The sequence below is a fragment of the Plectropomus leopardus genome, chromosome 15 (genome assembly GCF_026936395.1).
Source record: "Plectropomus leopardus strain MGB_pleo_1.0 chromosome 15, ASM2693639v1, whole genome shotgun sequence".
Classification (NCBI taxonomy): Eukaryota; Metazoa; Chordata; class Actinopteri; order Perciformes; family Serranidae; genus Plectropomus; species Plectropomus leopardus.
In genome coordinates, this window is record NC_142190.1 from 21825026 (window position 1) to 21839495 (window position 14470).

The 14470-nt window shown below is 38.6% G+C and overlaps 2 protein-coding genes across 3 annotated transcripts; both read left to right on the top strand.

Annotated features, from left to right (window-relative positions):
* The first annotated feature begins 3231 nt into the window (after positions 1-3231).
* Positions 3232-9429, top strand: LOC121952580 (uncharacterized). Its single transcript, XM_042499345.2, has 7 exons — positions 3232-3434; positions 3669-4001; positions 4528-4637; positions 4818-4974; positions 7447-7884; positions 8675-8783; positions 8972-9429. Exons 1-7 carry the CDS (start codon positions 3353-3355, stop codon positions 9123-9125), a joined length of 1383 nt encoding a protein of 460 aa, XP_042355279.2. The 5' UTR covers positions 3232-3352; the 3' UTR covers positions 9126-9429.
* A 1273-nt stretch (positions 9430-10702) lies between these two features.
* LOC121952688 (uncharacterized) lies at positions 10703-14463 on the top strand. Of its 2 annotated transcripts, XM_042499496.2 has the most exons (6): positions 10703-10815; positions 11711-11815; positions 11938-11980; positions 12180-12304; positions 12797-12855; positions 13935-14463. In XM_042499496.2, exons 1-6 carry the CDS (start codon positions 10809-10811, stop codon positions 14427-14429), a joined length of 834 nt encoding a protein of 277 aa, XP_042355430.2. In that variant the 5' UTR covers positions 10703-10808; the 3' UTR covers positions 14430-14463. The 2 variants fall into 2 exon arrangements, with proteins under 2 accessions (XP_042355430.2, XP_087944599.1); XM_088088473.1 differs by lacking the exon at positions 12797-12855.
* Positions 14464-14470: the final 7 nt, after the last annotated feature.

The window sequence follows — 14470 nt, forward strand, 5'->3', positions numbered from 1 at the left end:
ACGGCTTGGAGGGACAAAAGCAGACAAGCTACAAGGACGATATGAGATTGAATTACACCCATCTGGGGGTTTTCAAAAGTGGGGTTTAGGCTTGGGCATCACTGCTGTACTGTTGTATACCAGGGTATTAAGAAATCCCAATGGTATGTTTTCCAATGCCATCATTAAAACAGGCATTCCTCTTTCTATTAAACTTATTGTATGCAGTGCACAGCACGCACCACCCACCAGAGCTCAGTCTTTGGTCTCTACTGGTGGAACAGGCAGCTGAGCTGAAAGAGCTGACACCGGGAAACTCAATGGTAGAGGGAGAAGTTACAGGACCGTAAACAGCCTGCGGCCAGGAAGCAATGGCAGACAGAGACCGTGGGGAATAATGGCGTGTTTTTTTTTTCTCCAACTTGGTGAATTAAGGATTTATTTTGACCAAACCAGAGCTGGTGATTGCTGGAACAGTGGACTTATAATATACATTCCAGGGGTTTCTATTGTGTATTTATCAGTCTGACATACTTAAAGTACGTAGCACATTCGTCATCAGGGTGTTATCTCTGCATACTTACACCATCACATACCATCTACCCGTGTGAAATATGTAAAAAATAAGATAGTTTTGTGGGGTTCTCTGAATCTACACCTTATATAAAATAACGCTTTCTAAGCAACAATCTGGGAGGCAAAAAACGAAAGCACAAAAAACACAACTGTAAATTGTTCCGGTTATCAATCCCCTCCATAAGAATTTTACACAGAGCTCACACTGCTAAGCTCTGGCAGGACAAATAAACTCAGGTTCCTATAGCACAATCTTCTGACAAAGTAATACTGTAATCATATAACAGCTTGCTCTCTCATCCAAAAGTCCCACACTCCCAGAGTCCTTTAAAGATCATTCAGATCTGGATTACTTAGTTAAAAATAGACAGAAAGCACGTTCATCATCTTTTGTGAGGAGGTTAGAATGTGAAAGTAGTATAGGTTACACTCTTTGTTAGATTTAGCAGCAGCACACTGAAGTAATCTCTCAGGGCTCCGACTGGTTTGTAGTCAGACAATCTGTTCAACATGCCCAAATTTTAATTATACATTTCCTCTAAAAATCACACTCGTTCACAGAGATAACACTATGCTCACGGCAAGGCGGAACACTGAATGTGGCTAAATGAGCAGCTAAGGATGTGCAAATGTGTGTCAACACTGGACACACACTCCCTTGAGGTCAGCAGACACACAAACGTACACCTACTTACACACACAAACATCTACACGCAGAGTTGACAATTAAGTGTTCTGGTGCAATATGCTGCAAAAAGTGCAATTTGGTGCAGGTCACAGGGGTATCCAGGAGCCCTCGGGCCCTCAGTGTGGAACTATTAGTGTGTGCGGGAGGTGCAGGGTGCAACGGCAGGTCACAGCACTTTCTTTCCTTCTCATCACACCACAGAAAGCAGAAAGCAGCAGCCTACGGAGAGCAGTAATTCATTTTCTTCATTATTATTTAATTGTGAATGAGAAAAGTTCCTATTTAACGTTTCTGTCTGGAACACTGGGAAGAGATTACAAGCTAAAATAATACTTATTAGCCAAATGCCTTACATTTTGTTCTCATCATTATTCGTGGGCCTCTGAATGAAGTAGTTACGTTCTGCCAGAAATCCTTGAGATTTCCACAACTCCCCGGGGAAGAGATGCTGCCCTTATCAAATGGAGCTATGCAGCAAGGTCCCCTTACACTCTGATAAAACACTGACAGAATACTGATAGAAATCTCCTGTTGGATAGCAGTCGCTCTTCTAAGCCGTAATTTAAGTTATAAAGGTCATACACAGAATATGACTGTAAAGTTATCAATCATCTAAATGCATTGCGAGTCAACGGGGAATATTCATAATGAATGAAGAGGAGAGCTCATAATATGAGAGGGAGAGATGAAAGAACGAAATACTGACAAGCTGTTTGGGAAACAGCATTTTGTGATACCCACAACAGCTGATATTCTTTCTGATTGACTAATGGAATTGCTACCCTAACCTCTGAAAACCATTCATCAAAAATTTATATCAACAGGTTTATCCCTATATCCCTGAAGTGCATTTCTACAAAAATCATCATCTGCCTAATTATCAACATTTTCGTAGCCCATTAGATATCAACAAAGATGTAGCCTTTGGTTAGAAGATTCAAACAGATTTCCCAGTTTATTCTTATGATCTGTGCTAATTGGATGTAGTTACATGAAGCCATCTCTCGCTCTATCTCGTAGCTGCAGACAGACGATTCAGTTCTTTGAAGAATTAATTTATGCATTACAAGTCCAGCGTTGTGACATGATGTCTTACAGGAATAATCTCTAAAGAATAGGGTAAACAAATTATTTAATTGGAGTAATAAGACTCACATTTGCCAGAATTGCCCATTATTTCTGTAATGTTTCCTTTTTATCTCTTTATCCCAGTGCAAGTGTGACAAGCTTTATAGTTAAGCTCTGCTCGAAGACATTAACCACTAACAAGCACAGAGGGCAAAACAATTGGGCTGTCGCCTGAAGGCGGGATAATATCAAGCAATCAATTTATCGCATTTTTCAGACGCATCATCTTTATATATTATATATACACATATATATATGCGAGTTAGTGGCTCACCTTGAAAGGAAGATAAACAAAATGGGGAGATAAGAAGATTTCTGTTTTATTATCTGTTGAGTAGATATTGACCAACAGATGGAGCTAAAAAGAAATGTATGTGCATGAACACAACTAGGACAGGTGTGAGTGCAGTGTGTGTTTGGGATGTGCCTGCAAGAATCTGGTCTTTTGTTTGGTGTATTCTTTTGCTCATAAATCCACTGTGCCAAGTCAAACTTTCATGAGCAAAAAAATTGGTTTGAAACATTTATATAAATAACTTAGGTTAATTTTCAAAATGTGCATATTTAGAATGAATTAATAACAGAGAGGTTTATTCAATAGAACATTAATTAATCTCTCAGTCTCGCTTGTGTTTGTGTGCTCCCTCGGCGTCTTTCTTCCTGGATGATTTAGATCATCAACGATGTAATCTAAAATCAAATGAGTCAACCTCTCTTCGTCTTGTTAGCTTACCAAAAGAATAAATAATGATGAGCACTGCGGAGATTTACATCTGAAAGTATCTGCTTCACACCAGACATTTTGTCACCGCAAAGCTACAGTGCTGCTACATATATGAGTCACTCCAGTGTGGCTTCCTGTGAAGATAGGTCATCCTGTTCTCTGTCTCACAGTCTCTACCCCACTCTTTAACCTCAGTCGTCAGTCTACTCTTTCTGTCTTTGCTGAATCCCTCAATGGATTCAGCCTGATTGATCGTAATGAGTTCGGGGAGCTCAAACATGGCTGGAGGTGCCCTGGGAACAGCCTTCTCTCTCCTGCTCCTTACCTCTATTATACAAGGTAATCCTGGACCACATGCGCTGTTGCTCATATAATATACCAGCGACGGTGGGATATCCACCATGGGTTTGAAATGTGTTTTGGCTTCTGGTGTGACAGGCTGCTTCAGTATAATGCTGTGATTGTATCTGCCTGCATCCCAGTGGAATGCAGTCGGTAATATCAACTTCAAAGTGTAAGTGATTTTATCTCCTCACTTTTCTTGCTTCCAATGCTATCTGATGTGCTTGACAGGGCTCCAGGATGTTGAGGTGTTCCATTATGAAAAGATGGAGGCAGTAGCGGGCCAGAACGTTACCTTACCCTGTGTTGTAAAAGGCAGCGTCGATCTCAAGATTGTCAGTGTGGAATGGCGTAAGGGCCAAGACGAAAAGCTGGCCCTGTACGGCAGAGGCTTTGGTGTCAATATGTTTTGGCCTAATCTCACCATGCAGATTGAGAACACTTCCATGAGCTACTACCTGCAACTTTATGAGGTAGCAAAATGGGACAGTGGACTCTATATTTGTGACATTACAAGTTTCCCAATGGGCTCCATCAGGAGAGAAACAGAGCTAGAGATCAAAGGTAAGATGAGTGCAAAGCCATACCCAAACCAGGCACTGCAGCCGTCACAGGATTTTATATTTGGATAGAGATGTGCAGTAACTTTCTGTCTTATTGTCCAATTCATATATTTCATGTTACTCCTGATTGCATCAGAGCGCCGTGCCTCTGCCAATCTCAGCAGTTATTTACTTCTGAGCAAATGTATGTAATAATTTGCAAGTACACATCTAAGAGCTTTGTTTGCCACTAGGCATTCATTTTCATCCCCCGATTTGGCCTATTTTTTATCCCACATCAGTCATTTAGTTATCAAGTAACACAGCCATAATACACCCTTACCTCCTTTTCATCTAACTGAAGGGGGTGTTATGAGCAAAACAGAGGCAGCCGACAATTACTGAAAGGTGTTTGTTCATGTGTACTGCATCTGACGGTAATCTTTTGCGGATAGGAGTCATATCCTGTATTCCTTTTACAGCAGATGTATTACATAAGCATTCTTGTGTTGTCAATCCAAATTAAACTCCCATTTTCTCTCTATTAGATGATGTTACAATAATGTGTGATGTGAACAGCACCGTCGAGGTCCACGCCGGAGAAAATGTCACCATTCAGTGCAGAGCGTTCTCTGATGTACAGTATAAGTGGACCAAGGTAACTGATGGGGGGAGGGGGGGACTGTTAATCAGCCTATTTCTGCCCGCACAATGAATTTCACTTCATTCATCGAACATCAAGATGATCTGATTACCTCTGACATAAAAACCTACAGTGCAAAAACATCTCCTCAATATGAAAGGTATTTATATGCTACATAATCTTGTTTTGCCCTAGAACAAGACGCTGGTGTCAGAGAATGAATCTCTGGTGCTCCGGTGTGTGACTGATGCTCACACCGGGGTTTATACACTGACTGTCAACACAGGAAACAAAAGTCTGCATAAAGAGTTTATCATCACTGTGCTAACAGCAACTACAAGCTTGAGGACAGGTGAGCCTCTCGATTTCCTCTGCCGCTGTTTCTCTCTTTGTGCCGCACTCAATTTCAGCATTTCCTCAGGGCTGGATTAACAATCTAGTAGAGGGCCCAAGAGACTGAGTGACTTAATAAACTGCACTGGACCAGAGAGCTGATACTTGACTTTTGTTATTATACTGTAGCTCGCTCAATTTTAATTTTTAATTAGCTGAAAGGAAAGGGAGAGATTCAAAGGATTTTCAGGCTGCCAGCAATGTTATGAGAACGCACCAGTAACCGAATAAATTGGGAACTGCAAAACTTTAAGAGTGAAACTCGCAATTATTTGCTGCTTGCCCCGCGGGATTAGGGTAAATACTGAACCAAGCTTAACTTTATTCACAGTTTTAAATTGTAAAACAACCAAACTGCATGTTGTCTGCCCCCACTGGTGATAAAGAGCTTGGTATAGTGCTGTCAGTGGGCTGTGCTTAGTGGGAGAATAATCCCCGGCTGTCTACTTTTCTCTTCCTGTGTACATGTTTCTCACAAGAATTTCAATATGTAACGAAAGAAAAAAGAAACATAAACCACACAGACATGAGAAGTCACTTCCTGCTCTTCCTCTCTGTCAAACCACTGGAACAAAAAAACTCAACAGTTTCTCTGAATCTTCACATGGGGTGAGAGCACAATCTGTTGGACATACTGGAGTAGTACAGCCCAAATAAAAGGTTGAAAAATACAGAACAAAGCTGCTTGAAACGGACACAGCGTTGCATGAGATCACATCGCCTTGCAGCATCGGATTGCATTTATTATGCTTCTCAGTTGTGTCTCATTGGGAGACTCGAGCTGAGATTAATAATGGATCTGACCGGGTGTATGTACGGAGGGATGCAGGATAGAAAGCAAATAGTTGAAAACAATGGACACACAACGGATTAAGAATAGGACGTACTGTGGAATTTGCAATTCATGCCCACACCTTTGCCTCAGGAGACTGTGCCCGTGGCTTCACGGTTCAGGTTCTTGAATGAGCTCTTTTCCTTATTTTACCCACTGATTATGCAAGGAGTGCTCATAAATGCCAACGCGGCCCATGTTTTAATGATGTATAACTGTGCACTGGGTATTCTAAAAGTTTTGTAGTGCATTACTTAGAGTTCCTACTTTGAATTCAACTTTCCAATGTGAAACTCGTTAGCGAACAGTTCAATATTTTGGGAAATATGTATAGGAAATCGTATAGGAAAAGTGCAAAAACAGCTAATTCTGCTTTACAGGAGTTAAGTGCCTAACTATTTCTTAGCTAGGCCAGTTGCCAGGCAACCGTTAGAGACTCCAGGAAGTTAGTGCACCTGGTGAAGAAAGGCCATTCTAATCACAACTGTAAAACCTCAACTTGTCAGTTTCACGTTTCTTATTGTTCAGATTGAATAAACTAGACATAAACTTTGGAGGTGCTCGTATTATCTTTGGACAGAGCCAGGCTATGGAAGCAAACAAGACACAAAAATATTTTATTTTTTTAACAATCACTAAATATTTAATATTGAAATTTAAATACACTGAATTCATAGCATAGGATTTTTTTTATTTGAAAACAATTTATCTTTATGTAGTTATTCTAAATTCACCTCCTTGACATAAAAATCTGATGTTTCTTGATTTGCAATTTCAAAATCTGAATTTGAATATTTTTTTTTAATGTTCATGAATTCAGGTCCAAACTTTCGGAATTTAAAAAAATAGGTTCAGGTTCAGCTAAAATTTGACTGTTCAAATTAAGATCCAAAAATTCAAGTCGTAAGAAAAATCAAAATCAGCTTTTGAAATTGCTAATCAAGAATAAATTAATTTCAAAAAGGCGAATTCAGAAAAAAATAATTCAGAGACAGGGTTTTTCAAAGTGAAGATTTCAATGCTATGTATTTAAATTTCAATATATTATTTATTTATATTATATTCTTATTTGGTTCCACACCAAGCTAACTGTTAGCCTCTGTTTCCATATTTAATCAGGGTTGGATATTAGCACCAGCCACCAGTCAAATGCTGGTAAAATATACAAGTGGCTGCTAGATTTGCTCTCCTTACAAAAAAAAAATCTTTTATTGAGCAGCTGGTAAATTTTGAAATCCACTAGCTACACTAACCGGTGGGCAAAAAAGTTCATTTCATTGGTCTTAACACTAAGCTTACTGTACAGATATGAGTGGCGATATATCATATAGCTCTTGGTAAGAAGGCAATTAATTGTATTTTCCAAAACAATGAACTATCCTGCTAATTTGAATGTCGCTAACATGTAAAGATTTATATGTGATGGAAAAGCTGCAGTCTTTATCAATGTGCATTTTCCCAGGTATTTCTTTTATAGCAAGTGAGCACTCTGGAGCTCCAAGACAGTCTGTTTCTGATGCAGTGACAACATCAAAACAGTACAGTACATTGCTGCTTACAGCATATTTACTGAAGATGTATTTTTTTTGCTACTTTCAGATCTCATGACAGTGCCACCATGGTCTCATGTAACCAAGGAAGGTTTGATAAAAACAACAGACAGTAACCTCACCACATCACCAACCACTGGGCTTTCAACCACTGACACCAATGTAACTTGGACCATGAGTATGGACACTGACCGAACAGATGATCATCTAAACCAAAGCAATGTCACAGCTGGAGAGCAAATAACCTCTTCAACAAATTCTACACCTATCAGTGTCACATCATCCCGTGCCACTAACACTGACCCACAGCACCTCAGCAACTCCACTGATCAGGAGAACACATCCAGCAATCAATCCACAACATTTAGTTACACAAATACGGAGGTCAGATCAACACAGGAGACAAGAAATGAGTCCATGGGCGGCAATCCGGGTGCAACCCCTACTCTGAGTACTGGAAATACAACCGCAGTCATTGAGAATGAAGGTAATAATTACCTCATATTTTACAGTTAATTTCATCCGTGTTGTCAAATACTTGTTTTGCTTTCTCTCTCTCTAATGAATGCAATAGTTCAAGTAGATAAAAGTATCTGTGGCCATTATTTACCATGAAAAAAAAGTTTATGGAAGAACAAAAATGAAAAGCAATGCATTTAAAGTCTTTGTGTGAGTCCCTGAATCATCCAACATCCCTTTGTTTGCCTGTAATTCTCTTTTTGGTGATGCTCTCAGATTGTGTTGTGCACATTATTTGCTCTGGGGTCTGCCAACAGTGTGGTTAGCTTTGTTTGTGGCTATCGAGGTGAGGCGAGCTGCCGCACTGCCTGAAAGTAAACAATAAAAATTGTTTAAAAGCAGCAAATAACTTCAGACAACAGAGCTAAATGCTCAACAGACAAGGCCTCTTTAAAAACACTACAGATGAATACCAGCTGCAGCTTCTCTGCCTCCACCATCTGCATCTTCATCACATGTGGAGGCTTTCAGTTTCAGATTTCAGTTTTCCAGCCTCAGGCTAGATGCCTTTTCAAGGTGGAAATCTTGTTTAAGTGAGTTTCAACTTCTGAGTGCAACCAGCCGAAGTGGAGGACAGCAAGATGCTCTTTCCTGCCTTAGGGCAAAAAAAAGTTTTGCAGCTTTACATTTATTATCAATATTTGTTAGAGTCTGCTGGATTTCACCAGAGTAGGCTGATCAATATCTTAGAAACACATCTTTAGTTTGCTGCTGTCCTCTAAAATGACAGTTTTCCACTTTCTGAATTTGCTTCCCAGATACTGGTGTTGCACGGAGTCATCTTTTGTTGGTGTTAATCATCGTTCCAATCCTGGTATTGATTGCTGCCGCTGCCTTTCTCTACAGGAGACGAATTATGAAGGGGAGGTAAAACTCTCATTATCTATCCATGCAACCATCCTCTACACCTGCCCGTGCTTACTCAGGGTCATGCACCGGGTGAACCTGAGATCTCTCCCCTTTTATAAATAGATGCACATGATCTGTAACACCTGCATGTTATCTGTCTAACTTTCCAGCAATGCCAACAGTCAATATTTGTGCTCTCTCTGTAGGATGGATCTACCGCCTCCGTTTAAACCCCCTCCTCCTCCAGTCAAGTACACATCTGCAAGACACTTTGAGATTTCTTCACAGCCTTTCCCCATTTCACGGTGTAACTCTGTGACAGAATTGAGGGATATGAAACAAATGTTTATAAATATATAATGTCTATTAGATTGCACAATGAGAGCACGCAGTAATCGCAGGGACATAAGCTATATCCTTTGTTGCATGCAGAACTATAGAGTGTCTTACTTGCAGTTGTGGTCAGTTTCAAAGTGCACTTATAGCTCAGTTGGAGGCAGGCAAATGTACAAATGCAGGCTGTGTGTATATCTAAAGAGGGTGTGGTGGTTTTTATGCTATTGTGTTTAAAATGTTCTGTTTTACTTTGTGGATTAAATGTATCAAATTTCACCGTAAAGTTTGTGACATTTAGAAATAAAAGCTACTTTGATTTGACTCTGAACTGACGTTGAGTTATGACACCGCAGGTGTTGTTTACTTTCTTTTTTATGACAGTCTTGTAATATTGTGTATTCAGTGTGCCTCACGCAGCAGTAAACAAGCATTCTATTTGCATAGAAACAAAACTGTCGGGACGATGTGGCTGATTTACTTCCTTTTAAATAATTCTTGCTTTCATCTGTGATTTAGCATTTCTTGCCCAGAGGCCCAAATGGCTCCCTCTTATGTAAGCCTTTAGTAGTGATGCTGTCAAACGGACTGACAGCTCCACATCAGAAGACCACAATTGTCCACATCTACCACAAAGTAACACGAGAGTTTACAAAGTGGCACTAAAACCACAAACCACATTGGCTAAATGGCTAACAACCACTGGATACATCATACACACGTAGGAAATGGGTGCTGGAAACGTTAATAATAAAGCTTATTTTAGTTTTTGCTGGTTTTACATTTCAGTTTATGTATGTTGATTATTTCTTTAATAATTTACTTTCAATTTTGTTTGCAGACTGAACTAAGTGGATTATTATTTTATTTTATTTTACTTTTTTAGCTAAATACTTGTGCATTTAGCTAATCTGACAAACCTTCCAAAACTACATTTTTCCCCCTTCTGATTTTCTGACCACAGTTGCAAAACCACATGTACACACACGAATTGTGTGCATGCAAGATCTATGTTCTTGATATACTCTGAGGCCCCGCGCACACAGACAGACCATATAGTATATGAAGCTCTATTTTACTGTACTCAAACCAAATCTACATGTGTGCTTGTTATTTGGGACACTGTGGGCGCTCGCTTGCTTACAGGGAACTAAAAAGGTGGTCACCACGAATGTAGCGATGTATTTGAAGACCTGGTTTAAGCGTTAAGTTGAGAATCAACTTCAGTACATTATAAAGGCTTAATTAAGGTTAATTTGAATTTTTTTATATATTTTGAAATTCTTATCTGACAAGTAAACTGAGTGAAATTTTTCTGGCTTTTTGGGGCAAATGATTTTTGTTGTTGTTGTTATTTGTACCTGTCTGTGCTGACTTAAAAATTTACAACAGTGTGAACTTATATCAAAGTAACTAACATATTTACGAACTGCTGTCATCTTTATATAGTGATATGGTGACCTATTTGAGATCGTCTCATATCTCACAATAGGATTGTGACTGGGTGCCTCAGAATGAGGTTACATTGCTTCCTGTTTGTAACTGAAGAGCAGCCAGTTTTCAAAGCACTGTGACGAGAGAGAGGAAACTAAGGCAAAGTAAAAATAGACTACAGTGTAGCACACCTCACTGACTAAACACTGTGATGCCCTGTAGCCCGACAGCAATCGTGTCGGACAGACAACCCGGTTTTTTCAAGTCGGCTGGAATATGTCAGGTAGGGTCAGAACAACTTTTGAAACTTTAAAATTAGATTTATATTTAAAAAAAAACTGTATCTAATATTGCTACATATCTCTGTAAATATCACCTTTACTACAAAAACAGGAAAAGCTAAATCATTTCTAAAGCATCTATCACACAGAATATGGCAAAACAAAAGGTCAAATAAAACAATAACTTGATAATCACAGCTTATGTATGTGATGGTATCTTGCTCATCATTGTTGGTGTATTGCTTAAAATAATTCATTATTCATCTACATGTAAACTTCTTTTGTTGAAGTCACCTTATGTATGGTTATTGTACCATGTGCAGAACACTTGATTTCCAAAACACTTGTTTTTTTAAACACTTTCTAGAGCAATTCTGATAAACACAACTGTGGTTACAGTTAGCAGAATGATTTCCTGTGAAATTCAAAAGTATTGTTTAACTGAAATTGGTACATACATACAATACATATTTCCATTTTCTTTTTAAATCACCATTTAGCCACTCTATTATTTTTTAAAAAATCTTAAAATATTCCATATTCAGTTGTGCATAGCAGATACACGTGTTTTGACTTACATTACCAATTTCAGAATGGCCAAACATATTTCAATGGCTGCATCTTCCTCTGTTTTTCCTCAAATTTTTCACACTAAAGCTCAGGGATTTAAACTGTTCACTATTGTTGAAGCATTTTACTTCAACTTTGTTTTTCACCAGTGCACAAGCGATGACGCATTCTAAATATGTTTCATCTTTTCTGTTTGTTACTGAGATGTAAAGAGGGAAATTCCAAACAATATTGGTGATAGCTGATGAAACCCGTCATTTTTTGATTCCCAGGAAAAGAAGTTTAACAGTTTGAGATGTTAATAGCCAGTTTGTATTTGTCTTTTAGATTGCCCTGAGTTTATGGGGCTGGTGCTGTTAGCTCTGGCCTTGTTGATCTCTCTGTGTTTCAATGTCATCTTCTGCATCAGACGCAAAACCACTTTGTGCAGAGGTATGGTAAAAAGTAGTTTTTTTGTTTGTTTTTTTAAAATGTTGTCACGACTGATTCTAAACCTCTCTGCTATTACAAGGACAACAGGGCATACGTAAATTGCAATTATGTTGTTCTCACAGACAAAGACGAGTGCTGCTTCACACATATTTATACAGGAGAAAGGTATGCTTTTTATCTATTTTTTCAATGTGACTTACACATATTATGTGTATATGTCAGCCCAGTATTATTTAGTCGGATACATCTCAATTTGTAATAAGTAATGCAAGGTATTCAACATTTCCATTTTCTTTCTTATCTACAAAATGACATCCTATTGTAGAAATACATTGTGAAATTGTTCCTCCATTTCTTGTTGAAGCCCGTCACAGGATGAAGGGCATTATTTTCATAACCTCAGTCATAATGAGCAGCAGGAAAATCCCAGAGATCGTCATGAGGAACAGGAAAATCCAATCTACGGCAACATCAGCTCAGACAGAAGAGGTGAGCGCGTGCCTGCATTTTGTCACCTTTTTAAAAACTAACAGGAAGTCATTGCATTTTTCTTAGAATGATAATCTAACATAAAATTATTTTCATAAGTATGTGATTTTGCTACTCAATATTGTTTTTTAAATAATAATTATAATGCAACTTTTTTCTTTTCTGTATTTGTAGACTGTATATTTTTCAAAATGCCACGTGACACGTTTTAAGACATTCATATTGTGTAAAGAAACAAGCTAAAAGTTTGGATCAATTTCACGGAGGTTACACTTGATGCATAAAAATGCATTTAAATAAAGCTGTACTTTGCTTCCACACAATATTTAAATTCCTATAGATTTCCGGCAATAAGCTGCGTTGTTTGTGGTGATTTAGTCAGCAGACGAGCCTATAAAAATTTCAGTTCTTCTCTTTGCTCATTCATGTCATTTACAGGCTAACAGAATTTAAAATTTACAAATTACTAAATCATGCATTTCATTTGCTCAGACTCAGTAGAGGCTTGCTATGAGATGATGACCATGCACCACACAAGAGATCGTATGAAGGTAATTGCTACAACTGTACGTGTGTGCATAAATTTATAGGTGGCTTTTTGTGTATATGCTGTTCGAGCAAGGATGACAGCGAGGGGTACTCCTGATCCTATATGATTGACCAAAATCTAGGTTTACCTTTTGTTTTGGTTATTTTAAATACCCTATAAGGGACAGGCTTTGGAAATTAGCAGTAGCTATAAATGAAGTGATATATTGTATTGGATGATTGCCTTGCAATTCTCCATGCATAACGTATTTGTCCCTATTAAATAAACATTAATGATAAGAGTCAGACTAGCATTATAGGCAGTACAATATCTTTCTGGAAGTTTGTTTTTGTGGATGTGGTTCTTACACACATATTTTTAATTGTTTTCTATATGTGATGTTGCTACATACTCTTTAATGTATATTTTATTTTACATTTGATAGCACATGTATTACATTGTCATTGTCAGGCATTATTGAAAAAACGTTACTATGCCTCTGTGCTCTGTGGTGCAGGGTTAATTTTTTTATGTTATTAATTTTCACTGATTATTCCAGGCTAACCCATGTGATTTTTCCTTCAATGCATGTTGGGATAATTAAATTGTTAACCTTCTCTAAAGCTTTGTATCTCAAATACGGAGGATGAAATGTAGCGAATATGCACTAAAGCAAAATTGTCTTGGTGAGTTGATTGCCTAATATGATAATCATATTCAAAACTAACTGATTGAATACAATTTGTAAAGGCTGGTACTCTAGTATGTTTGTTGTTAGTCGCACTAACACCACATTCTTCAGATGGAAAGTACTTTGCTTAAAAATACACACGCAAACCAGTTTAAACCTACGCTGCTAGATTTGCTTTCAAAACGGAAGGCAAGCAACACCAGAGACATTGTGGTCAATGAAACTGTGAGCCAATGAACACAATTACGCACAACATGTCCTAAAAATAAATTTGACTTTGAGAAATACAGGAGAACGTACAGCCACAAGATATTTTATATATCTAAACAAATGCTGAAGTTTTTTTTGTTTATCAATATAAACAATACAGCAATTTACTAGCCCATGTTGTCTCTATTGTATAAAACCAGTGTTTGGAGTCTGACCTGAATTATGCCTCGTTGGATCTAAAGACGGCAAAGAAACGCATGAAGAAGAATCGTCATCAGCAAGGCCACGGTCAAGGGCGAAACGAACTTCAAGATGAGCTGCCGGGCTACCTCACAACCCCACCGAATGCTTTCTTGGAGGTGGAAGTGGACATGGATGCACACCTTCCTTCAAGAGACACCAGCGCCATGGTGTCACACAGCAGTATCTACCTGAACAGTCAACAGATAGCCCAGGAGACAGAGGAGATGGAAAGAGAAAGGGGCATAAACATGGAGAGGGAGAACATGGGTTGGGAGGGAATACGAAGGAGGGAGGATGGGCAAAGTAGAGAGTGGAAAGAAGAGCAAGCGAGTGAGGGAAGAGAAGTTAGACAAAATGGTAGTGTATGCACACAGCTTCCAGAGACAGAGGCCATTCAGACTGGCCCAGATCATCTCATCAGAACCTTTAGCTTTGATATTGGACAAGATTAGACAGACATCATATTAAAGGTATTTCCAACCTCAACCCAGTA